The sequence below is a fragment of the Salmo salar genome, chromosome 05 (assembly GCF_965601325.2).
Source record: "Salmo salar chromosome 05, fSalSal1, whole genome shotgun sequence".
Taxonomy (NCBI): Eukaryota; Metazoa; Chordata; class Actinopteri; order Salmoniformes; family Salmonidae; genus Salmo; species Salmo salar.
In genome coordinates, this window is record NC_138295.1 from 5,376,807 (window position 1) to 5,404,406 (window position 27,600).

The 27,600-nt window shown below is 48.0% G+C and overlaps 2 protein-coding genes across 2 annotated transcripts in view; one reads left to right on the forward strand and one right to left on the reverse strand.

Moving 5' to 3' along the window:
• LOC106604127 (catenin (cadherin-associated protein), alpha 1) overlaps positions 1-27,600 on the forward strand; it is a 246,912-nt gene that overhangs the window by 95,053 nt on the left and 124,259 nt on the right. The window lies entirely within an intron of this gene.
• lrrtm2 (leucine rich repeat transmembrane neuronal 2) lies at positions 21,645-24,848 on the reverse strand. Its single transcript, XM_014198532.3, has 2 exons — positions 24,721-24,848; positions 21,645-23,901 (listed from the first exon to the last, which is right to left on the reverse strand). The coding sequence occupies exons 1-2, from the start codon at positions 24,722-24,724 to the stop codon at positions 22,244-22,246; spliced, it is 1,662 nt and encodes a 553-aa protein (XP_014054007.1). The 5' UTR covers positions 24,725-24,848; the 3' UTR covers positions 21,645-22,243.

The window sequence follows — 27,600 nt, forward strand, 5'->3', positions numbered from 1 at the left end:
CAGTTTTGGAAACTTTAGAGTGTTTTCTATCCATATATAATAAGTATATGCATATTCTAGTTACTGGGTAGGATTAGTAACCAGATTAAATCGGGTACATTTTTTTTATCCAGACGTGCAAATGCTGCCCCCTAGACCCAACAGGTTAATACCAGACACAAACCTACATTTCAAACATAGCCGCAGTTTTTTTTTTTTTCATTGGCAAAAACTATTTGGGACATTTACATGTAAGTCAGGCCATAATATTGCAGTCTGTTTTAGTTTTTTTGTTGGCTAGGAGAGAGAGGACTATATTGTCTCCAATGTGAGAGGAGAATTGTCCTATGGGTCCTGGTCAAAAGTAATGCATTATACAGGTAATAGGGTTCCATTTGCGACGTGGCAGAAATCTGTGATGAGTAAAGGGGGGGGGGGGGGACCACAATAGGAGTCCTGGCCACGTCTTGGCATGGTTCAGAGCACACACATCTGTCGCTCCCTCAAGTCTTTCAACACTCCAATCCATATTGCAAGGACGAGCACTGATGACAAACACTAGGGCTCCTTCCCTTATGGCACCCTGTTCCCTGTTCCCTGTATTGGTCACTGGTCAAAAGTAGTGCACTACAATGGACAGGGTGCTATTTGGGATGAACCTTAGTCATTTAGCAGACGCTCTTATCCAGAGCGACTTACAGTAGTGAATGCATACATACATTTTCATCTCATTTCATAATTTTTTTTTTCTTCTCTGTACTGGTCCCCCGTGGGAATCGAACCCACAACCCTGGCGTTGCAAACGCCATGCTCTACCAACTGAGCCACAGTTGGATGTGGATACTCTCATGTCGTCATTGGGAGGCACAGCTAAAGATCGGCTTTACCACCCCCGAACCCTAACACTGGAAGCTCTTCTCTTCCCAAACCATTCCTGGAAGCTATTTCTCTCACCTGAATAATTTATTTTATTTTATTAGATCAGAAACGACTGTTTCCCCCTCAACTCCTCGTCTCTGGTATCCTGCAGATGTTCCCTGCATGTTGCTTCTTAAACCTTGAGGTATTTTCAAAGAACCCGTTTGTTGTTAAGGAAGGCAACACTGGGGGAAGATGATATTGCTGTTGCTGTAAAAATAGTCTGTGTAAGGCTAGGCTAACCCAGAAAAAAAATCCGCTGGGACACAATCAGTTGTGTTAAACAGACCATTTTATTTTCTGTAGAGGAAAAACTAATCTCTAATCTAGGAAAGGATGGCCCAGGGAATTTACTTACCAGTTCCTTGCACTCTAATCTCCTGAAATGTATTGTAATTGATTTTTAATTAATATCCTAGAGAAAATAAATAAATTTGTCTCCCAAATGGATAAGTTTCAGCCAAGATGAATTTCCTCTGACCCCCCCCTCCCTCCCCTGCTAATTTACCTGTTAGTTTAGATTCCTTTCTACACACACAGCCTTGCATAGCCCCTGTCCCATTATAATACCCTGTTCTGCTCCTGGTGTTGTGGGGCCATTTTGTGATATTGACTGCATCCCAAATGGCAGCCTATTCCCTTTTTTATAGTGCACTACCATGGGACTGTGGTCAACATTTAGTGTGCTATATAGAAAATAGGATGCCATTTAAGTACACAGCCATGCTCTCTAAACAAAGTAATGCACAACCTGTTTCTTTAGCCTTTTTTTTCCCTTTGTTGGGACCCGAAAGTGCATTGTTTTGTGCTTGTTAAGATGTGCCACTGCTTAAAATGTCCTCACACAGGACAGGGAGAGACTGTGTGTTAGATTAATGATAGGGAGAAGGCTTACGGTGTTGCTTCAGGGTAAATGCATTCTTTCACTGGTGGACCTGATTTTTAATTCACAATTTGTAGGGCCTTAGGAAATCTGCGTTGTGAAAGAAATCACGGAATCCAGATATTAAAACGGAATTCAACAATATAAAAAAATATATATGTATTGAACTTCAACAGGAAATCAACAAAATGTATTGAACTTTATAAGAAAATTCAATAATTTGACCAAATGAATCATAAGACATGAACAATATGTATCAGTGAGTGGGATTTTTATGCAACTTTATGAAATGCAACAGGAGTCTGTCTGCTTATAGCCCAAATCACCCAGAGACGACGTGGGTCAATTCACATGAACTCCCTAGTGTTTTCCAACTTCATGCCATGAGAATCCATAGTAAGCAGTTGTTTTTACCTTCGTTATGTGGCCCTTGTTAAGGTAAATCAAAATGAATACAATTATGTCCAATGGGAACTTGTGAGCTCTAAACAGTTATGCTAGCGCACAAGTGTGAGGACAGTTGTAGCTAGTACCCCCAAGTAGTTTATAAAGAATTTAGCTAGTCTAGTTCTTTCTACAGAACAGTAGAAATCTGAGTTCTAGTTTCCCAGCCGTAGCCTGCCTTCCAAATCAACACAGGTAGGCATAACATGGTTTACAAATATGTATTATTTGGCAAATAAAAGCTTCTTTTGTTTTGATATCGGCTTATGTCTACAACCAAACAACGAGCTCATCGTAGTGCACGTTGAAGGGTAACTACACCCCCCCAAAAAAATATAATAAAAAATTCTGCTGTTGATTTAGAACATCCAAATTTCCTTTTTTTCTTATATATATATATATATAATTTTTAAAAACTGTTACATTTATTTTTATTTTTAGTGGAAACCTGGAAAAACTAAATGGAATTTGGGAAAAAACTAAATGGAAAATTAGGCAAAGAAAATGGATTTGTATAGGGCTCTAGATTTGGGTTGTGTAATACATCATGTATTGCTAGCTTCATTTAGTGCTTTTAGTGTATTTAGTGATGTTGTATGCAGTCTTGGTGCCATTTTATGATTTCATGTCTGACTGTTTAGTGATGGTCTCCTCTTCCCACTGACCCTCTGGTCTCCTCCTCTTCCCACTGACCCTCTGGTCTCCTCCTCTTCCTCCTCCCACTGACCCTCTGGTCTCCTCCTCTTCCTCCTCCCACTGACCCTCTGGTCTCCTCCTCTTCCTCCTCCCACTGACCCTCTGGTCTCCTCCTCCCACTGACCCTCTGGTCTCCTCCTCCCACTGACCCTCTGGTCTCCTCCTCCCACTGACCCTCTGGTCTCCTCCTCCCACTGACCCTCTGGTCTCCTCCTCCCACTGACCCTCTGGTCTCCTCCTCCCACTGACCCTCTGGTCTCCTCCTCCCACTGACCCTCTGGTCTCCTCCTCCCACTGACCCTCTGGTCTCCTCCACTTCAAGTAGGATCCCTGAATTCCATAATAGATGAACATGTCTGTCTATAATGTATTTATATAATCCATCTAGTTTTCTGAACATATTGGAACTCCCTGTTATATGCTGCTGTGTTTGTCTTCGTCAAATAACATCTGTAAATATTTTAAATAGACGCTCTAAAACCTAAAGAATATTTATAGTCAGCGTACTCATATATTATTTTATATTCATGGCTGAAACTCCCATGATTCTATTTCGCAAAACCACGCCAACCATCACCGATGTTGCAGCTCCAGCGGCCATTACACCCTTTCCTAACAGTCTATATTTACGTAGTGAATTACTTGTAAACGTCAAACTTTTTTTTAATAGTTCCAATAGGCCTACAGTGTTGTTGGACGGTTGCTTGGACAGTTTCAAAAGGCTGTATTTGCCTGTTATTGTGGAAAACAACACTATTTCAGATGCAGCAGGGTTAGCTAATTAGCTAGCTAGCATTGCTAATGTTAGCGTTAAAGATACAGCCTTCAATCATGAGACTACGATTCTGTAGTGATTTGTCTGTAAATTTCATCGATGTATTTCTAACAGGCCTACATGTTTGGACTGTTTAGGACATTCGCTAAGATTATACTTTGCTTTGCCCCCCCCCTTACGCTGCTGCTACTCTGTTATCTATGCATAGTCACTTTAATAATTCTACCTACATGTACATATTACCTCAACTAACCTGTACCCCCGCACATTGACTCTGTACCGGTACCCCCTGTATATAGCCTCTACATTGACTCTGTACCGGTAGCCCCCTGTATATAGCCTCCACATTGACTCTGTACCGGTACCCCCTGTATATAGCCTCCACATTGACTCTGTACCGGTACCCCCTGTATATAGTCTCCACATTGACTCTGTACCGGTACCCCCCTGTATATAGCCTCCACGTTGACTCTGTACCGGTACCCCCCTGTATATAGCCTCCACGTTGACTCTGTACCGGTACCCCCCTGTATATAGCCTCCACGTTGACTCTGTACCGGTACCCCCCTGTATATAGCCTCCACGTTGACTCTGTACCGTAACACCCTGTATTTAGCCTCCACGTTGACTCTGTACCGTAACACCCTGTATTTAGCCTCCACGTTGACTCTGTACCGGTACCCCCCTGTATATAGCCTCCACGTTGACTCTGTACCGGTACCCCCCTGTATATAGCCTCCACGTTGACTCTGTACCGTAACACCCTGTATTTAGCCTCCACGTTGACTCTGTACCGTAACACCCTGTATTTAGCCTCCACGTTGACTCTGTACCGTAACACCCTGTATTTAGCCTCCACATTGACTCTGTACCGTAACACCCTGTATATAGCCTCCACATTGACTCTGTACTGTAACACCCTGTATATAGCCTCCACATTGACTCTGTACTGTAACACCCTGTATATAGTCTCCACGTTGACTCTGTACCGGTACCCCCCTGTATATAGTCTCCACGTTGACTCTGTACCGCTACCCCCCTGTATATAGCCTCCACATTGACTCTGTACCGGTACCCCCTGTATATAGCCTCCACATTGACTCTGTACCGGTACCCCCTGTATATAGCCTCCACATTGACTCTGTACCAGTACCCCCCTGTATATAGCCTCCACATTGACTCTGTACAGTAACCCCCTGTATATAGCCTCCACATTGACTCTGTACCGTAATACCCTGTATATAGCCTCCACATTGACTCTGTACCGGTACCCCCTGTATATAGCCTCCACATTGACTCTGTACCGTAATACCCTGTATATAGCCTCCACATTGACTCTGTACCAGTACCCCCCTGTATATAGCCTCCACATTGACTCTGTACCGTAACACCCTGTATATAGCCTCCACATTGACTCTGTACCGTAATACCCTGTATATAGTCTCGCTATTATTTTACTGCTGCTCTTTAATTATTTGTGACTTTTTTATTTTTCTTAACTGCGTTGTTGGTTAAGGGCTTGTGAGTAAGCATTACACTAAGGTCCACACCTGTTGTATTCGGCGCATGTGAGAAATTAGATTTAGCAGAATCAATGCAGAATCTTCAATGAATAACAACTATGAAACATCAAAATGTTTATCAAATGTTACACTACTGCGTATATACTAACGGCATAATAACTGGTTATACATTTGTAGGCTTGTCCTTTAATGGATAGTTTTAATCTTTAAATTTCAGCTTTAACCAGTTCCTTTTGGTCTTTTGTTGGCTGTTCATTGTAGGTCCAGTTTTATAATTACAATGTTATTGCAGGTTCAAACAAGGTGCTGACGTCTTTGTTCTGATCAGACACGGTCATGAATTTAAGTCTTGTTGCATGGTATTGGAGTACTGGCAAAAATGTTACGTCTGTGTCCCTAAATGGCATCCTATACCGATGTAGTGTACTACTTTGGACCAGGGCCCATTTGAGAATAGGGTGCCTATATAGTGACTAAGGTGTTATTTGGGACACGATGTTCTTCCCCTCTCCAGATGGGTACAGAGGTCAGATCGTGAAACAAAGGCATCGTTTCCAAGCACCGTAGTAGCAGACTTCCTTTGAGAAAAGCCTTTGAACAGTTTCCTTAAAGCAGGCTTTTGATTCCTGTTAAATAACATATAGAATTGTTTTAAGGTCATACCAAGGATCATTTTAACCATTTTGATTTATAATTTTAAAACCCCTTGCAGTATACTTTTTGATTTGTTGTTGTTCAAAACATTGAATTATCCATACTGTTATTAGCTCCTACAGACTGAATGAAAAACCGATTCACTACATGGAACAACATACTCCCCAAGACAAAATCTGAAGGAAGTTTATTCTGTCTGTATCTGAGAGATATAAGAAAGATCAGAAAACATTCATTATTATTATTATTATTATGTTTAACCCCTTTATTTTTACACTAAACAGTCTCCATATATACTTTTTCGAATGGGTACCGGGGGACCTTCAACCCAGTCTTGTGAGGCCTGTGGGGGTCATATTAGTGGGTAGCCCAAACTGACCATTCCTGAGGCCTGTGTGGGTCATATTAGTGGGTAACAGCCCAAACTGACCCTTCCTGAGGCCTGTGGGGGTCATATTAGTGGGTAACAGCCCAAACTGACCCTTCCTGACGCCTGTGGGGGTCATATTAGTGGCTAACAGCCCAAACTGACCCTTCCTGAGGCCTGTGGGGGTCATATTAGTGGGCAACAGCCCAAATTGTTCGGTCGCTACAGACAAAAGTTGTCAGATTGGCTGTACAGACTTCAGACGAGTCCCAAGATGCTTGTGAGGAGGTCGTAGAGCAAAAACGGGATAACACCATGTTCGTGAGAGTAATCTTTCCATAGAGGGGTTTGTAGGACAAACTGTTTGGACGCTACAGAAATGTAATTGATTTTCGGGATGTCTAATGGTCTGACAAAATGTGAGTGAAGTGCTTGTACAGTGGAGCCCTGACCACCAACCAATGTGGCTGATGAAGTAGACCTCTTACCTGCCAATGACAAAAACCACCCGTTTTTGGCAGGTGGTGGGTGTTCATTTTTCGTCTCTGTCCTCTAGCCTCTCTGTTCTGTTTACCTCTGCCTTTTGTGTGGCTTTAACAGCCCTGTTAAGATGTCCTCACACTGTCATTAACCCCAGACATGAGTGTGGTTGTAAGCACATGGGAATGCTCCCTCTCTCTCTCGTTCTGCTGTATTTTTTTTGGAATTAACTTATTCCCCTGCTGTGCTTTAATTGGACATTTAATAGTGTTAACTTAATAGGTTTATTTTTTTTAATGGTGTATTAAAATGTAAAGGTCTGTTCCTTTCTTCGTTCCTACCGCCTCCACCGACATGTTCTGTGTAGCCTAACCTTATCCAAGACTCTGGTTTGTTGAGGCTGAAGCTGACCAGGAAGTAGAAGCGTTAATTCTAGGTCTGCTGCTTCTGCCAAGAGGGTGCTTGTTGTAGTGCATTAGCTACAGTTCAAGACCTCTGCAACCACACAGGTTTACTACGTACCATTTAAATGTGTCTGGGGATTTTTTTTTCTCCCTCAAGACATCTAGACTGAACACCCACGCCGCATTAGTCTACCCCATTACTCTACTAGAGCGTACATGGCTTCAGCCCCCTCCACACCGCCTAGCTATGGCTTCAGCCCCCTCCACACCGCCTAGCTATGGCTTCAGCCCCCTCCACACTGCCTAGCTATGGCTTCAGCCCCCTCCACACTGCCTAGCTATAGCTTCAGCCCCCTCCACACCGCCTCGCTATAGCTTCAGCCCCCTCCACACTGCCTAGCTATAGCTTCAGCCCCCTCCACACCGCCTCGCTATAGCTTCAGCCCCCTCCACACTGCCTAGCTATAGCTTCAGCCCCCTCCACACCGCCTAGCTATAGCTTCAGCCCCCTCCACACCGCCTAGCTATAGCTTCAGCCCCCTCCACACTGCCTAGCTATAGCTTCAGCCCCCTCCACACCGCCTAGCTATAGCTTCAGCCCCCTCCACACTGCCTAGCTATAGCTTCAGCCCCCTCCACACCGCCTAGCTATAGCTTCAGCCCCCTCCACACCGCCTAGCTTCAGCCCCCTCCACACCGCCTAGCTTCAGCCCAGTCCACACCGCCTAGCTTCAGCCCCCTCCACACCGCCTAGCTTCAGCCCCCTCCACACCGCCTAGCTTCAGCCCCCTCCACACCGCCTAGCTTCAGCCCCCTCCACACCGCCTAGCTTCAGCCCCCTCCACACCGCCTAGCTTCAGCCCCCTCCACACCGCCTAGCTTCAGCCCCCTCCACACCGCCTAGCTTCAGCCCCCTCCACACCGCCTAGCTTCAGCCCCCTCCACACCGCCTAGCTTCAGCCCCCTCCACACCGCCTAGCTTCAGCCCCCTCCACACCGCACTATCGCTTCAGCCCCCTCCACACCGCACTATCGCTTCAGCCCCCCCCTCCGCGCCGCACTATCGCTTCAGCCCCCTCCACGCCGCACTATCGCTTCAGCCCCCCCCTCCGCGCCGCCTAGCTACAGCCCCCCCCTCCGCGCCGCCTAGCTACAGCCCCCCCCTCCAAACAGCCTAGCTACAGCTGTGCCGGGCCCGATACATCCTGTTATATTAATATAGCACCCACTCAGGACTCAACAGACTTTTCATTAAACACTACTGTTGTGGAGGTACAGGGGGCTTTTTGATCTGCTTGAATGAAAGGAAAGGGCTTATTCTATTTTTTTTTTTTTATAATAACATAATGCAAAATGGCAGATTGCCGAAACACCCTGCTATCAGTCTGTCGGGTTTAGTTTCCTTACAGGGTCTTGATCTTTGAGGAGACCTGCTTTACAGCTGTCCCGTGTTTGATCAAATCAGCTGTCTTTTTGTTTTGTACCTTCCTCTCTTCTGACCAATAATGAAGCTGTCAGGTGTCATTCAAGGCACACTGTCGTTTGGAATTAGCATGGTCCTGTCCAGCGCCTTTATACCCTAGGGGCCCTGTCCAGCGCCTTTATACCGTAGGGGCCCTGTCCAGCGCCTTTATACCCTAGGGGCCCTGTCCAACGCCTTTATACCCTAGGGGCCCTGTCCAGCGCCTTTATACCCTAGGGGCCCTGTCCAGCGCCTTTATACCCTAGGGGCCCTGTCCAGCGCCTTTATACCCTAGGGGCCCTGTCCAGCGCCTTTATACCCTAGGGGCCCTGTCCAGCGCCTTTATACCCTAGGGGCCCTGTCCAGCGCCTTTATACCCTAGGGGCCCTGTCCAGCGCCTTTATACCCTAGGGGCCCTGTCCAGCGCCTTTATACCCTAGGGGTCGTGTCCAGCGCGTCGTTACCGTAGTGGCCGTGTCTTATAATTGTGTGTGTAATTTCCACCCCCTCCCTCCTCCTCCTGACTCTACCACCTCTAACCTGCGGTGCTTCAGTAGTCTCCTCCAGCCTGTTCACTAGTGGCCTGGCTCTACCACCTCTAACCTGCTGTCTGATCCATTTCCCAAGTCTTGGCCAAATAGAGACAAATGTTTCCCATTTTTTTTATTAACTGGGAGACATCCGCCGACGGTCCCGATTTGACACCTTGCGACAGATCACTGTGTGAGATTGATGCTCCCCCTGCCAGACCTGGCACTCCCTCCTCTCCAGTCCCCTCTCTCCTCTCACTCTGAGGGAGGCTGGTAAACGGATGATGGACAACTACTTTGCTTTCTCTACCAGTGGCGCTTTCTCTGTTTGGAGACACTCGCCCTTAGCAAGTGTCCTTAATAGGAGCAGTGTTATGTTTTACAAAAACCACCAGCATGACTTCTCTACCTCACACGTAACTGACAGTCTGTACTGGAGAGTGGGGTTTTGTGCATTAAATTAAATTGTAAAGGTCACATTTGCACGTTCCCATAAACACAACAGGGACACCCTCTGTCAGATGACATATTGGGGAAATATACCTTTTTGATGATCTGCTAGGCTACATTAACAGCTGCTTTGGTTGATCTATATTACCTAGAGGTATTTCAGATGTGACATTTAGTGGAGCAAACATACTGCTGTGTGAAAATGGGCCCTTTTAAAAAAAAAAAAAAAAAATTGTAACTATCAACTCTCCTACAGACTCCCGGTCCGTTAGGTGGCGTCCCTGAGTGGACAGACAGGTGCCCCTGCCATCAGCATTGTCCCTGGCTGTGCCCCAAACACCTTTTCCCTATTTAGTGCAGTACTTTAAACTACAACTGGACTCATCCAGTGCTTCCCCTGGGTTTTGGACTCATCGGCCCCAGTGCTTCCCCTGGGTTTTGGACTCATCGGCCCCAGTGCTTCCCCTGGGTTTTTGACTCATCGGCCCCAGTGGTTTTGACTCAGGAGAGCGTTTTAGCTAATCCTTTTTCTAACATGCCTATCTGGAGGTTAAGGGTTTTAATTGTGTTTTTCTTCCTCAGCCTGGAGCTCTGTGTGAGCGCTCATGTCTAGCCTAGGTGTTTGTGTTGTAGGGATGCAAATGTCGCTACATTTTGTTGCCGACTAACCAAACCCCATTAACCACTTAGCAAACAGTTAAATACAATCAATACTATGCATGGAAGGAACGGACAGTTTTCATTAAGAGCTTAAAGAACATGTTACAATAGCAAGCATATGCTCCTAATATTGAACATGCAACTACTATAAGGAAGAAGACGATGGAATACATTTACCATAATGCAATTAGCAAAAGAAATAAATAAAGCCCTGTCCTGAAAGACTCACTGCTGAGGTGGCAACGATGCGAGCTCAGCTAGAACAGCTCCGTTTGAAACTTCCAACAACTAGGATTGGTTGGTAATGACTAGAATTGTGCCTTTTGGCTTCTGGATTATGAAATAAAGCTGATATGAAAACCCCAGAACAGGAGAGAAATGCTGTGAAACTGTTTTGGTTGCTAGCTTAGCTGTTAGCTGCTCCCTGCAGCCTGTATCTGTGAGTTGCCTAGCAATGAGTCTCAACTCTGGCTTGCTCACTCTGACTAGACGGAGCTGGTAGGCCGTCATTGAAAATAAGAATTTGTTCTTAACCGACTTGCCTAGTTAAATAAAGGTCAAATAACTAATGGCTGTCTAGTCAGAGTTTAACATAAGAAAGCTACTTTCTGACTAGAGACAGCCATTAGCTGATGTTAAGCTAGCTACTTTCTATCTGACGAGACAGAGCTGTTAGCCGACGTTAAGCTAGCTACTTTCTATCTGACTAGACAGAGCTGTTAGCCGACGTTAAGCTAGTTACTTTCTATCTGACCAGACAGAGCTGTTAGCCGACGTTAAGCTAGCTACTTTCTATCTGACTAGACAGAGCTGTTAGCCGACGTTAAGCTAGCTACTTTCTACCTGACCAGACAGAGCTGTTAGCCGACATTAAGATAGCTACTTTCTACCGCTATAAACTCATTGTACATTAATATTTTCGTCAAAATAGTAATTCCGGTCGACCAATTTGATTCCATGAAATGATGCAAATTACCTATAGACTGATAAAGATGACCTGTCAAATGTATTTTCACTGACTAATCCAATGACTTAACTATTATCATCCCCTGGTGTGTTGGTATTCCTGGACCATATTTTTCCTCAGTAAATGACTGGTCTGGTATGGTGGTTCCACGGCCTGGTTGCTTTGGATGGACCACATCCAGTGTGTGAGATCAGGGTCTGGCAGGGTGGTGGAACATTTGTGGATATCCCTCTTCTGACGGGTTCCTGTGGCTCCAGGAACAGTATGGGTTGTGCTCTGGCCAAAAAAATATACTGTATATTTATTTTATTTATTTATTCTAATAAGCAACATTGGATAAGAACCTAAGCTTGGTGTGGGTAGCTTCAGTTCAATAAAACAGTATGAAAAGCACCTCTTTCTTTCCTTCCTTTTTTCTACTCTATCATGGCGCTCGCTGCGTAGCTACCACGGCCATCACTTCCCTTTTTGTAGAGGGCTTTGATGAGCAACGACAACACTGGGCTGGGCTAATGAAAGGAAAGATTCTGCTGCCGCTGCTGCTGCTACAGCCGTCTCTAATAGCAGGCAGGGAGCACCAGGGAAGAATCGATGTCCTTCAGCCTCTACCCTGTCCCCCCAGCCCCTGTCTCTGTCCATCAGCTTCTACCCTGTCCCCCCAGCCCCTGTCTCTGTCCATCAGCTTCTACCCTGTCCCCCCAGCCCATGTCTCTGCCCTTCAGCCACTACCCTGTCCCCCCCAGCCCCTGTCTCTGCCCTTCAGCTTCTACCCTGTCCCCCCCAGCCACTCTCTGCCCTTCAGCTTCTACCCTGTCCCCACCCAGCCCCTGTCTCTGCCCTTCAGCTTCTACCCTGTCCCCCCCAGCCACTCTCTGCCCTTCAGCTTCTACCCTGTCCCCACCCAGCCCCTGTCTCTGCCCTTCACCTTCTACCCTGTCCCCACCCAGCCCCTGTCTCTGCCCTTCAGCTTCTACCCTGTCCCCCCAGCCCCTGTCTCTGCCCTTCAGCTGCTACCCTGTCCCCCCCCAGCCCCTGTCTCTGCCCTTCAGCTGCTACCCTGTCCCCCCCCAGCCCCTGTCTCTGCCTTCCTTCCTGCCTCCCTTCCTGCCTCAGGTCCTTGCTATCAGATCTAAAATAAGACTGATAGTGTACCTTTCATATTTTTCTAACTCTGTTAAAGAAGGAAGCAAATTAACATCCGGCAGTTAATGGGAATGAATAAGCATTATAGTCTTAGCTTTTTTTTTAATATATATGTGGGAACATCTTAGCTGAGCCCATTCACCACCAATCCTGGGAGTGCTTCTTCTACACTCTGTGTCCTCTCTAGTGACTGGCATCTGACCTTTACTGTTAATTGGAAAGACGCTTGCTGACAACCCAGAACTGGACAAATGTTTTAAAGATAAAGATCCTATCAGTCCTCAAACCTCTCTGAACTGTATAATCCTCTCGGATGCCTCTGCTAGCGAAAATCCATCTCCATCCAGAGTTTATATCTCTCTCCTTTTTTATCATCTTGTCCAAATGGGCCAACCCCCTGACACAAGAAGGGGGCAACACCAAATGAAAATGTGACCTTTTTTTGAGTTCGTCGCTTGGTTTGGTGAATCTGAAGAGGAAGTCCAGCAGTGCAGAGTGACACAGCCGTCCTCCATGAGCCAATAGCTCCCCAGCTACCCACTTGCCTAGTTTAAATAAAGGTTAAATTCAAATAAAATACTAGTGGCTGCTGAGATGGACTTGAGTCACAGTTGGTCTGAAATGCACCACTTCACTCATAAATCATTGTCATATTCAGCCCCAGTCTTTCCCCCTCCTCCTCCCCAGATAAAAGGCCCGTAGGCAGTGCATCTGATCACGTACTTTGGGTCACCGCTAAAACCAACCAATCACGAATTCTCTTTCTCTCGCCCCAGCCTTGCTACTACTCAGTACTAGGCGTACAGGTGAAATACACACACAATGTACTCTTTTAAAACGGTAATATCTTAATGTAATGCTGTTCTGTAGTCCTTATGACTCAGTACTGTGGGAGTAGTGCCATGTTCCTACCGGCAGGCTGACTCTCTCCCCTTCCTGACTCCATCCTCTTTCTGAAGAAACAGGATTGCATTACTCTTGTCCTTGTCCGGCATTGAAGGGTGGATTTGGTACATTAGCCATGGAGATTGTTCACCTTGGCTGCCGTTATGTGTATTGTTCACTGCACACACCTACCGTGTAGGTTAGCTAGCTAAGTCTGACTTTACCCTGTTTTTGTAGGTTAGCTAGCTAAGTCTGACTTTACCCTGTTTTTGTAGGTTAGCTAGCTAAGTCTGACTTTACCCTGTTTTTGTAGGTTAGCTAGCTAAGTCTGACTTTACCCTGTTTTTGTAGGTTAAGGTTGTCACCCTATTCCCTATATAGGGCACTGCTTTAGACCGGAGCATTATGGCCCTGTTAAAGTAATGCATTATAAAGGGATGGAGAATAGGGTGGGATTTAGGACACAACCTTAGTCATCTTTTTTTACAGCAGTGTCATGCTGCCTCACCCAATCCCCTGTCCTCCTGTATCTACCAACAATATAACAGCTATATAGCAACCGGTGTGCACTTAGTAGCATGTTCCAGAGCCCTGCATCATAACAGAACAGAGACGCTGGGCACACTGCACTGTCTGAAAGACCCTCTTTCACAGTAAAAAGCAGAAAAAGAAAAATAATGTACCAAATATAATAGGACACGTAAGCCTCCAGCTGAACTCGGAGGTACTTTTAGTCTTTCCTCGTCATTCTGTTTTGTTTAAATAATCACTTTCAACCAGTGTCAATCATTGTGTGTTTTATCGTGCTTGTTGGAACTGCTTGACTGGAGAAGGCTTTCACAAATGTCCCGTCCGTTTTGATGGGAGTTATTCGGGCTGCATGTAATCTTGGGGATTGCCTTCCAAATGGCACCCTTTTAAAAATTTTTTATATATATATATAGTGCACTACTTTTGACCAGAGCCTTATTGGATTTAGTTCACCTTGTAAGGGAACAAGGGTGCCATTTTGGACATGGAATGATATCTAACCTTTTTACCCTGAGGAAATATCTGTTCTCTCATAACAAACAACCCTCTACTGTAATGTCACCACCTGTTGTTGAATATATAGAAACCAGGGTGGGGATTCTAATGGCTGCTGTCTAATAAACAGGAAGGGATGGTCTCCATTTTAGGACATATTTAGCCTGCAGGACAAGGGCAGTGAAGAGTGTTCGGTAATAGAGGATTCTGTTGGCGTAGATCAACATGTTGTTATTAAACATTTTTTTTATTGTACCTTTATTTAACTGGGCAAGTCAGTTAAGAACAAATTCTTATTTACAATGATGGCCTAGGAACAGTGGGTTAACTGCCTTGTTCAGGGGGCAGAACGACAGATTTTTACCTTGTCAGCTCGGGGATTCGATCCAGCAACCTTTACGGTTACTAGTTCAACGCTCTAACCACTAGGCTACCCTGCCACCCTTAAATATGAATGGAGGATTCTGTTGGACTGGATCACCATGCCGTGATATGATTGTAGGATTCTGTTGGACTAGATCACCATGCCGTCATATGATTGGAGGAGTCTGTTAGACCGAGATCACCATGCCGTCATATGATTGGAGGATTCTGTTGTCCTAGACCACCATGCCGTGATATGATTGGCGGATTCTGTTGGACTAGACCACCATGCCGTGATATGATTGGCGGATTCTGTTGGACTAGACCACCATGCCGTGATATGATTGGAGGATTATGTTGGACCTAGACCACCATGCCGTGATATGATTGGAGGATTCTGTTGGACCTAGATCACCATGCCGTCATATGATTGGAGGATTCTGTTGTCCTAGACCACCATGCCGTGATATGATTGGAGGATTATGTTGGACCTAGATCACCATGCCGTCATATGATTGGAGGATTCTGTTGTCCTAGACCACCATGCCGTGATATGATTGGAGGATTCTGTTGTCCTAGACCACCATGCCGTGATATGATTGGCGGATTCTGTTGGACTAGACCACCATGCCGTGATATGATTGGAGGATTATGTTGGACCTAGACCACCATGCCGTGATATGATTGGAGGATTCTGTTGGACCTAGATCACCATGCCGTCATATGATTGGAGGATTCTGTTGTCCTAGACCACCATGCCGTGATATGATTGGAGGATTATGTTGGACCTAGATCACCATGCCGTCATATGATTGGAGGATTCTGTTGTCCTAGACCACCATGCCGTGATATGATTGGAGGATTATGTTGGACCTAGACCACCATGCCGTGATATGATTGGAGGATTCTGTTGGACCTAGATCACCATGCCGTCATATGATTGGAGGATTCTGTTGTCCTAGACCACCATGCCGTGATATGATTGGAGGATTATGTTGGACCTAGATCACCATGCCGTCATATGATTGGAGGATTCTGTTGTCCTAGACCACCATGCCGTGATATGATTGGAGGATTATGTTGGACCTAGACCACCATGCCGTGATATGATTGGAGGATTCTGTTGGACCTAGACCACCATGCCATGATATGATTGGAGGATTCTGTTGGACCTAGACCACCATGCCGTGATATGATTGGAGGATTCTGTTGGACCTAGACCACCATGCCGTGATATGATTGGAGGATTCTGTTGGACCTAGACCACCATGCCGTGATATGATTGGAGGATTCTGTTGGACCTAGACCACCATGCCGTGATATGATTGGAGGATTCTGTTGGACCTAGACCACCATGCCGTGATATGATTGGAGGATTCTGTTGGACCTAGACCACCATGCCGTGATATGATTGGAGGATTCTGTTGGACCTAGACCACCATGCCGTGATATGATTGGAGGATTCTGTTGGACCTAGACCATTGATGATTAGCATCGCCAAGACAGACAGTTTGAAGAGAGACAATGTCATGTAATAAGCACCACATATTTAAAACCAGTTCTCATGGGGGGGCCGGGAAATCACACCTAAGAAATTAATAGTATTTTTATTTATTTTTATTTAAAAATATATGTTAAGATATTTTTCAGTTTTGCCACATCTAATCCACTTTACAGGTATGAAATTGTACATATTACAATACAAAAGGGGAGCGAAGACAGGCATTAATTTGGCACAGAGGTTATCAGGAAGGGGCTAGGGGGAGTGAGAGCAAGGCTTCAGAGTATGACAATAAGAAAACAGCCCCGAAAAATAATAATTTGACAGTCGGAATGTGCAAATGGATTTCTACATTTCTACAAATTGTGGCTTCATTTCAGTCACCATTTAACAAGCTGTAATCTTCAAGTGATGTCAAATGTTTGCCAGCACTTTTTTTCCCCCTTCCCTCCCCTAAAAAATATACTACTATACGCTGTCTCTTATCCATCCTGTCCATCCGTGGGAAATTAATTTAGAAATAAGGCTTCTGTTTTTATCTGAATGACATGAAGACTGAAGTCAGCTCGGACTGGTTTCTTGGAACATGCAGGACGTTTTGGGAAGGGACGACAGTAAAGCAGTTCTTAGCCTTGATAGAAAAAATAAAATCCAAATAGTTTTTTCAGAGACATCAAAATGGGAATGCATGACATGGCTTTGTTTGGGGAAAAACTACAATGGAACACCGACTCCCAAAACCATTTGAGTTGTGACTGATTGAAACAGTATGCTGCTGTGTGGATGGATGGTTGGAACACGTTGCCTCTTGCTCGGCTCTGCTCTCCTGGTAACATCTAGTTCCTGCTGGGCTCTGCTGGTAACATCTAGTTCCTGCTGGGCTCTGCTGGTTACATCTAGTTCCTGCTGGGCTCTGCTGGTAACATCTAGTTCCTGCTGGGCTCTGCTGGTAACATCTAGTTCCTGCTGGGCTCTGCTGGTAACATCTAGTTTCTGCTGGTAACATCTAGTTCCTGCTGGGCTCTGCTGGTAACATCTAGTTCCTGCTGGGCTCTGCTGGTTACATCTAGTTCCTGCTGGGCTCTGCTGGTAACATCTAGTTCCTGCTGGGCTCTGCTGGTAACATCTAGTTCCTGCTGGGCTCTGCTGGTAACATCTAGTTCCTGCTGGGCTCTGCTGGTAACATCTAGTTCCTGCTGGGCTCTGCTGGTAACATCTAGTTCCTGTTGGGCTCTGCTGGTAACATCTAGTTCCTGCTGGGCTCTGCTGGTAACATCTAGTTCCTGCTGGGCTCTGCTGGTAACATCTAGTTCCTGCTGGGCTCTGCTGGTAACATCTAGTTCCTGCTGGGCTCTGCTGGTAACATCTAGTTCCTGCTGGGCTCTGCTGGTAACATCTAGTTCCTGCTGGGCTCTGCTGGTAACATCTAGTTCCTGCTGGGCTCTGCTGGTAACATCTAGTTCCTGCTGGGCTCTGCTGGTAACATCTAGTTCCTGCTGGGCTCTGCTGGTAACATCTAGTTCCTGCTGGGCTCTGCTGGTAACATCTAGGTTCCTGCTGGGCCTCTGCTGGTAACATCTAGTTCCTGCTGGGCTCTGCTGGTAACATCTAGTTCCTGCTGGGCTCTGCTGGTAACATCTAGTTCCTGCTGGGCTCTGCTGGTAACATCTAGTTCCTGCTGGGGCTCTGCTGGTAACATCTAGTTCCTGCTGGGCTCTGCTGGTAACATCTAGTTCCTGCTGGGCTCTGCTGGTAACATCTAGTTCCTGCTGGGCTCTGCTGGTAACATCTAGTTCCTGCTGGGCTCTGCTGGTAACATCTAGTTCCTGCTGGGCTCCTAGGGGGGACCACGTCACTGACAGTGTATAGGACTGCATCCCAAATGGCAAATTATTGCCTTTATTATGAACTGCTTTTGAAAAATCCTTGGGTTTGCCTATTAGCTTGGCTCCCTCAGAAGACTGCCTGTTTCAACACCGATGACACTTCATAGCGCCCTCTTGGGGCCATCCTTCCTCTCCTCCTATCCCAGTCACTTCAATCAAGAGTCTCTCTCTGTCTATTCTAAAGCATTTCCACGTCTTTGTAGATGTTGGACTTGAAAACACCCGTTCTCTTATCTAATAGAAGTTGGCTAAAATCTGCATGACAAACCGGGAGTCTGAGCCAGTGCCAATTCATAAACTTTCATACTTAACTTTCTCCCGCTTGCTTTCTTTTTGTTTTGATTTTAGTTTTTCTAGGAGGGGACATTGCCAAGGTGATGTTTTACTCTCCTCTCTCCTCGTTGTTGTCCCAGCCCTAGTGTCGTTTTCCTCTCTCCTCGTTGTTGTCCCAGCCCTAGTGTCGTTTTCCTCTCTCCTCGTTGTTGTCCCAGCCCTAGTGTCGTTTTCCTCTCTCCTCGTTGTTGTCCCAGCCCTAGTGTCGTTTTCCTCTCTCCTCGTTGTTGTCCCAGCCCTAGTGTCGTTTTCCTCTCTCCTCGTTGTTGTCCCAGCCCTAGTGTCGTTTTCCTCTCTCCTCGTTGTTGTCCCAGCCCTAGTGTCGTTTTCCTCTCTCCTCGTTGTTGTCCCAGCCCTAGTGTCGTTTTCCTCTCTCCTCGTTGTTGTCCCAGCCCTAGTGTCGTTTTCCTCTCTCCTCGTTGTTGTCCCAGCCCTAGTGTCGTTTTCCTCTCTCCTCGTTGTTGTCCCAGCCCTAGTGTCGTTTTCCTCTCTCCTCGTTGTTGTCCCAGCCCTAGTGTCGTTTTCCTCTCTCCTCGTTGTTGTCCCAGCCCTAGTGTCGTTTTCCTCTCTCCTCGTTGTTGTCCCAGCCCTAGTGTCGTTTTCCTCTCTCCTCGTTGTTGTCCCAGCCCTAGTGTCGTTTTCCTCTCTCCTCGTTGTTGTCCCAGCCCTAGTGTCGTTCTCCTCTCTCCTCGTTGTTGTCCCAGCCCTAGTGTCGTTCTCCTCTCTCCTCGTTGTTGTCCCAGCCCTAGTGTCGTTTTCCTCTCTCCTCGTTGTTGTCCCAGCCCTAGTGTCGTTTTCCTCTCTCCTCGTTGTTGTCCCAGCCCTAGTGTCGTTTTCCTCTCTCCTCGTTGTTGTCCCAGCCCTAGTGTCGTTTTCCTCTCTCCTCGTTGTTGTCCCAGCCCCAAAGTGATGACACCATTTGTCATTTTGGGATTTGTCCCAAATGACACACTATCCTATATAGTGCACTACTTTAATAACCAGAACCCATAGGGCACTGGTCTAAATTAGGAGATAGGGTGCAGTTTGGGAGGCACTACTGCTTCCTCTCCCCTCAGTTTCTTAGAATAACATTACCTGTCCTGAAGAATGCTCATTCCCTTTTTATAAGCCAAGACATGACCACCTGGTTGCAAGTCGATCCTCGCTACCCCTCCTCCCTCCACCTCTCTCTCCTTCCCTCCTCCTCATTCTCCTTTCCTCTCTCCCTGCCCCCTACCTTCCAAACAGAGCACAAAAAGACCTGCAGATGGAGGGGGAGAGAGGGGTGCTGCAGTGGCGGCTGCTTTAGTCTGATGCTAATACATATCCTCTCTGTGCTGCATACCAATGTGTCCTAAACCTGCCTCTCAACCTCCTCTGCTTTAGCCCTGAGCCCTTAGCCCTGAGCCTTAGCCCTGAGCCCTGAGCCTTAGCCCTGAGCCCCAGCCCCCTCTGTTTGCTGATCACAGGAGCTGCATTTGTCCTCAAGGGAGATTCTCAAGAGTTTAACCCTCTCTTGTAAAATCCAGTGTTGCTGTGCAGGGTAATTATCCAGAGTCAACGGCACCCCCCGTTTCTTTTTGTTTAGTAGTTACCCCTCCATTTTATGTCTTTGTGCTAGTTTGTTCCCCCTCCCTTTTTTGTCTTTCTGCCTGTTTTTCCCACCCTCTCCTTTCTGTCTGGTTTCTGCCCCCCTCATTTCTGTCTGGTTTCTGCCCCCCTCATTTCTGCCTGGTTTCTCCCCCCCTCTCTTTTCTGCCTGCTTCTCCCCCCTCTCTTTTCTGCCTGCTTCTCCCCCCCTCTCTTTTCTGCCTGCTTCTACCCCCCTCTCTTTTCTGCCTGCTTCTCCCCCCTCTCTTTTCTGCCTGCTTCTCCCCCCCTCTCTTTTCTGCCTGGTTTCTCCCCCCCCCTCACCTTTCTGCCTGGTTTCTCCCCCCCCCCCCTCTCCTTTCTGCCTGGTTTCTCCCCCCCCCCCCCCCTCTCCTTTCTGCCTGGTTTCTCCCCCCCCTCTCCTTTCTGCCTGGTTTCTCTCCCCTCTCTTTTCTGCCTGCTTCTCCCCCCCTCTCTTTTCTGCCTGCTTCTACCCCCCTCTCTTTTCTGCCTGCTTCTACCCCCCTCTCTTTTCTGCCTGCTTCTCCCCCCCTCTCTTTTCTGCCTGGTTTCTCTCCCCCCCCCCTCTCCTTTCTGCCTGGTTTCTCTCTCCCCCTTCTCTTTCTGCCTGGTTTCTCCCCCCCCTCTCCTTTCTGCCTGGTTTCTCTCCCCCCCCTCTCCTTTCTGCCTGGTTTCTCCCCCCCCCCCTCACCTTTCTGCCTGGTTTCTCTCCCCCCCCCCCCCCCCCCCCCCTCCTTTCTGCCTGGTTTCTCTCCCCCCCTTCTCTTTCCAAAGAAGGGAAATGTCAGCCTTTCAGCCTGACAAGAGCAGGATTCTCAGTATGGAGATAAATGCCCTAGTTGGCCGTGTTGAGTGAAGGATGATGTGTGGTTTCTTTGAGTGGCCGACTGACTGGCAGCAGTAGCAAGCTAAATCTTTGCTTGGATCACTGGTGTGGGAGACAGAATATTAGATTATTTTTGCCTGTCCTTAATTGGTTCAATGTTGACGCTGTCAGAGCTGATTAGGGTCTGTGCTGTTCCATGGAGGCTGGCTAGCTGGGAGCTCTAACACGACTGGGACTCCTCCTGGGACAAATGTATTTTCAGCATAAGAGGGAGAGAGACTGCAGAGCAGAATGGGTTTTTCATTGTTCATCATTAATCTCTCTCTCTCTCTGTACTAGCTAGATATCTGATACTACCTCTCCAAAAACTTCTACCTTGTGTTTTGTTGGCTCCTGGTGTACAGTGCAGTAGAAAAAGGTTAAGCTGCGTTTACCAGTTACTGTCAGTGAGGATGCGGGGTATCTGTCTGCACGTCGTTACACTGATCTCTTTAATACTATAGTGTGGCTGATGGTAAAGTGTTTACATGGGCTGATACATCTCCACATGTCATAGATACTGTAGACGGTTTGGATAAGCAGGTACTGAGGCATACAGGACATTAACCTTTCCACGTACAGGGCTAACCTTTTTTTACATTTAATGGGAGGCAATGGACCTAATCGAATCAAATTAAGACAAAAAGGCTAATGGGTGTTCACGGACCAGCGTTGAAAGGTCCTGTTTGGATCCAGAGGGACAGGAGGAGGAAATACACATTTATGGAACATAAATAGCAACCAAGTAATGTTTTTTTTTAGATTCAATTTATCTTTTGGAGATTTAATTCAGATTGTGACATAAATAAACATTTATTCAATATTCATAGTAATTTACAAAAAAAAATGAACAAATGTGAATAAAAAAGCTTTTAATTTAATAACCAACCCCTTTATACTCACTACTGTACCAACAAGTGATTGTGATGGCGACCAGACTGTGGCTATCGTGCATCTTTTAATAAAAATCTGTCATCATAATCAAATGTCCCACACTGATTCCCCTTGGAAATTATATAGACCCAGGTATCTGTAGCCTTACCGTCTCTTTAGTAAAGAGGGATTCGTCTCCAGACATCTTGGCTAAAGATTTCATCTTCTCTGTGCTGTGGAACATAGTGACTGATAGTAATGTGGTGACACATCTGTCTACCGCTTTTCCCGTGGAGACTGATTGCCCACAGCTTGATATGAACAATCTTGCATTCATATAAAAATAAATGGTTTCTATCTCTACATCCTCATCAGTCTCTTCACTGTCCATTTCCACCCACCAGTCATCAACTCTCACACTCAATATACTAATCACATTGATTTCTCAGAGCTAGCGAGTAGAAAGTATGCTTTTTTTGTTGTATAAACTGGGGGGGGGGGAAAGCAAAAAACAAACCCTGTATTCTTTGAAATGGTCAGAATGGTAAACAGCCCATATGCTGCTGCAGGAGGAATACATAGTTTACACTTCACACTCTTTGTAAGGCAGCTGTTGACACTTGCACTGCCCGTAGCCGTTGATGATAACCAGCGCTCCCTCGTCGTGGCTGGGCTCGTACTCGTTATACGGTACCTGCGTGGCCAGGTCCGCCATTTGTTGCCGCTGCTGGGTCCTCATCTGGCGGCGGTTCTGCATGGCCGAGCACTGGCGTATCCTGCGCATGGTAGGAGGGCAACACTTCCGTGAGATGAACACAACGAAAATGATGAGGAAGAAGGTAAACAGAAGGACCATCGTTCCAATGATCACCCTCTGGGTTAGGACCGTGTTGTCCGTCTCCGAGAAGTCCTCCGTGACTCCCACCGCTCCACCCCAGCCCTCAACTGTGGTTGCTAGGGCGGTGCGCGGCGCGGCGATCGTTGTCGTTACGGTCGTAAAGCGCCCAAAATCCCCATAGAAGTTCTGCGTGGGTGTCTGCTTCATTACTCCAAACAGCAAGCTGGTGACCTCCGCCGTCGTGCCTGTTGGCGCGTCCGTGACCATTGACAAAGTGCTTGTGGTCATGACGACAGGTGGCGCCACCGTAAAATTCAGACAAAGTTGGAATCCATAAACGGCATCCAGTATCTCCTCGCCCTGGGCGTACTCGGGGGTGTGACACAGGATGGAGTGTTCCCACCTCCCCTTGAAGGTGCTAAGCCAAGTGGCCAGGGAGCAGATGCGTTTGGTACAATCCCAAAGGTTGCTGGACAGACCCACGGTACCTAGAGACCGCCACATATCCATGACCAGAGGGTCCAGGCTGCCTAGCTTGTTGTTATCCAGTAGGAGGATCTTCAGGTTAGGCAGTGTCTCGAACACGTCCGGGGTCAGCACCCGGATCTCGTTCCCCGTGAGGTCCATCTTCTCAAGCGTGGTCCAGGTCCACTCCATACCGCAGGTCAGGTTGGAGATCTTGTTCCACTGCAGGTAAAGGAACTGCAGAGCTACCAGCCGGGGGAAGTGGGCCAGGTTGATCTTTGTCAGCTGGTTGTGTTCCAAGTGGAGTTCTCTGAGTTTAATGAGGCCAGCGAAGCCGTTCCGGGCAAGGCTCCGCAGCCGGTTGTTGGACAGACCCAGGTACTCAAGGCTGCGGCAGTCCCAGAAGGCCCGGACGGGGGTGGTGCGCAGCGAGTTGGAGCGCAGGTGGAGGATCTGCAGCTTGCGGAGGCCATGGAACAGCTCAGGCTCCAGCGCAGTCATCAGGTTGAAGGACAGATCCAGGATCTGTAAGTTGATGAGGTGAATGAAGGTTGTGTTTGGCAGCTTTGTGATCCGGTTGGAGCTCAGGTTGAGGTCTTTGAGTTTGTAGAGCCCCTGGAAGGCGTCCTCCTGCACCGTGGTGACCTGGTTGTGATCCAGGTGGAGCCAAGTGAGCTGGGAGAAGCCGTAGAACTGATCCGGGCTCAGTTCAGCGATGCTGTTGTGGCGGAGCGACAACCCCAGGGCCCCTCTGTCAACGCCATCCGGGGGAGCCTCCAGCCCCTGGGTGTCGCAGTAGAACTGCTGGTCCTCGCAGCGGCATTTCTGGGGGCAGGTTGTGCATGACGCAGGAGACAGCAGGCACAGCAGCATGCTGATCACACACAGGCACAATGCTGTTGGTGCAGGTCCCACCAATGGCCACCTTGAATGGAAACCTGGGGGGGGTTTAAAGATAATAAAATCAACCAATGGGAGGGAAAGCTAATCTCTGCAGCGCACATACTGCTGATCTGTGGTAACTGTGTTTGAAAAAAAAATGGTATCCTCCTCTCTCTCCATCTCCACTCCCCCCCCACCCCCCCCCCTCAGTATTCCTGAATTTCACATATCATCGACCGCGTAGCATCACTGCTGTGTACATGAACATAAGTGTTCAGAGTTTACTTTGACGGCGGGCAAGGAAGGAAGGAAGGGAGATGAAGAATAACCTGCTCTGAGAGTATTCTGTAACATGTGAAGCTTCTGTATTAATACATGAAGCAGTGATGTGGAGGACTTTTCTCGCCCTCCCCTTCAGCTCGTTTTCCTCCTCCCTTTTGCGCTGACTTGTCGTTAATTGGTTATGACCCGACAAAGAGGATGTTATTTTATAACGAATGTTCTTTCCTCGTCTCTCTGCTTCTAGAATCAGTTTTGAATTCAGTCGATTTTTATTTTGGTTCAGCTGACTCAACATTCTTTAAGAATTTGCTTTGAAGGATGTGCCATACCTGTGTGTGTGTGTGTATATATATATTTTTTTTTGCGCTGTTATACAACTCATCAATTGGTCGTTTAATGTAATCAGAAATCACGACTAAATCCCCCCCCCCCGCCCAAAGGAAAATGGAGTAGGGAGAGAAGAGGAGGATGACATTGGAAGGAAGTAGACAAGCCTTGAATACCCCTATTAGCCCTCAGCCGCCCCCCCCCTTCCTTTTTCACTCTGTTTCCTATTCAGGTCCAGACTCTCTGGATAAAAGAGGATAACTTACCCATTCTTTTGTGCACGTCGGAGGCTGCATTCAACTGTCCTTTTCTACAGCGGACTCCCGAAGCAGCCAGAAGGAACACAAATCCAAAGGGAGGAAAGAAAAGCCCTTTTGAGTGGAAATCAGAAAAGGAACCGGGCTCTTCTCTTCCTGAAGTAAGAAAGTGGTGGCGTTGCTCTTGAGCCCTCCCAATTGAAACAAAATCACAAATCCCATGTCGATGTTGTCAGTTTCTATTTGTCCTCTTTCCTTACGTAGTTTTAATCCCACATTATCAAAAAGGTGTGCATTTTTATTTTATCAATAGTTTTTCTTTTTTAAATTTTAAGTTGATTTGCATCCAAAGCGCCCTGGCTCGGAATGCAGCCACTCGCTGCTGTTCCAACCCCCCTCCTTTTTTGTTTTGTTCCCTTCGTTCTCCTTCGTCTTCCACTGCAATGATGTCAGCTCAATTGGTTAATTGAGGATCAAATGTTGCCCCTCTTGGTTGGGGGTGGGTCCTCTCCTTCCCTTAACCGTCCAGTCCCTAACTTGTTGATGGCAGGGAGACGCGGCAGGCAGAGAGCCGTTGGGTTAGTCGGTCCGTGGTGTGGTGGCAACACAGCCTACTGCAGCGATCAGTGTGCTGCTCTTCTTCTATAGGCTCTGGGCGTTCCGAGCAGCCAGCTAACGACGCAGGCAGCCAGTGGCAGAGAGAAAAGACGAGCGGAAAGCCAGGGATGTTATTCTGTGCTTTTGTTGCAGCAACTCACCACTACAGAGTGGTGGCAGCCTGGCGTCGATCATCAGTGCTGTTTCTCTCTCTCTCCCTTGCTCGCTCACTCGCTTGCTTTTCTGCCTTGCACACTTGCACACAGTGTTCGAGCCTCATTCCTCCTCCCTCTCCACGTCTTTCCCCCCCCCCCCCTTCTCGTCTTTCCTCGTTTCCTCTGACTCGTCACCATCAGAATATTGATAACTTCAACGTGTTGCGGCAGCTTCCTGTTGGAACCAACCAGGACTAACTAATATCTGAACCTTGTGTGTGTGTGTGTGTGTGTGTGTGTGTGAACTACACAAGCTAGACATAAACTAAATAGAATTATTAAATGAATGGCTCTTATGAATCTCTGGACTCCTGGAGGAGGGAGAGATGGATGGATGGAGGGAGGGAGATGGAGCGAGCGAGGGAGGGGGTAGAGCAGTAGAAATATGCTGCGAGGTTGGTTGAACTGAGCAGGAGGTGGGAATGCTATAGTCTGATTGGAGGGAGGGGTGTAATGCATCATTCTCATCTATCCAGGGGGCACTGCTTTCATTTAGAGTAAGGCTTGCTGACGTATGGGCAGCCGCTCTGTACTTCAATTAGAAAGGTTTGGAACAGACGGGGGCCAATTCCCGCCACCTGTTGTTCTTTTGGTGTTGGGCTGAAGTGGATTTTGATTTGTGGCTTGCTTGGTAAAGGGGAGGAGGGTCTGGCTAGCTGGCTTCATTCACGTTTTGACTCAGTTCAGCACTTTGGAAGGAAGGATCCTCGTTACCAGAGACCTGTTGTCTCGCACTCTCTCTTTTCTCTCTCTCCTTCCCCCTCACTCTTTCTCTCTCCCTCACTCATTCTTTCTGTCTCTCTCTCTCTCTCTCCCCTCTCTGTGTCTCTCTCCCCTCTCTGTCTCTCTGTGCGTCTCTCTCCCCTCTCTGTCTCTCTGTGCGTCTCTCTCCCCTCTCTGTCTCTGTGCGTCTCTCTCCCCTCTCTGTCTCTCTGTGTCTCTCTCCCCTCTCTGTCTCTCTGTGTGTGTCTCTCCATAATGTTAGATGTAATGGTGTGTTCAGACTGGACCACCCGGGGGACTAGACAATAGAAAAAGACAAGCAGGAATGTTTTTATTCACCTATGGCTCCCCTGTCCTCTCCCTTCTCCTCCTTTCCCCATCTCTTCATGTCTCTCTTCTTACTGGGGGAGGTATAGTTGAGATGGTGTTCCCTCCCTCCCTCCCTCCCTCCCTCCCTCCCTCCCTCCCTCCCTCCCTCCCTCCCTCCCTCCCTCCCTCCCTCCCTCCCTCCCTCCCTCCCTCCCTCCCTCCCTCCCTCCCTCCCAGCCAGCCCGCCCCCATTCCTGCTACCCAGCCAGCCCGTCCCCATTCCTGCTACCCAGCCAGCCCGTCCCCATTCCTGCTACCCAGCCAGCCCGCCCCCATTCCTGCTACCCAGCCAGCCCGCCCCCATTCCTCCTACCCAGCCAGCCCGCCCCCATTCCTCCTACCCAGCCAGCCCGCCCCCATTCCTCCTACCCAGCCAGCCCGCCCCCATTCCTCCTACCCAGCCAGCCCGCCCCCATTCCTCCTACCCAGCCAGCCCGCCCCCATTCCTCCTACCCAGCCAGCCCGCCCCCATTCCTCCTACCCAGCCAGCCCGCCCCCATTCCTCCTACCCAGCCAGCCCGCCCCCATTCCTCCTACCCAGCCAGCCCGCCCCCATTCCTCCTACCCAGCCAGCCCGCCCCCATTCCTCCTACCCAGCCAGCCCGCCCCCATTCCTCCTACCCAGCCAGCCCGCCCCCATTCCTCCTACCCAGCCAGCCCGCCCCCATTCCTCCTACCCAGCCAGCCCGCCCCCATTCCTCCTACCCAGCCAGCCCGCCCCCATTCCTCCTACCCAGCCAGCCCGCCCCCATTCTCCTCCTACCCAGCCAGCCCGCCCCCATTCCCTCCCCCAGCGCTCCTCCTACCCAGCCAGCCCGCCCCCATTCTCCTCCTACCCAGCCAGCCCGCCCCCATTCTCCTCCTACCCAGCCAGCCCGCCCCCATTCTCCTCCTACCCAGCCAGCCCGCCCCCATTCTCCTCCTACCCAGCCAGCCCGCCCCCATTCTCCTCCTACCCAGCCAGCCCGCCCCCATTCTCCTCCTA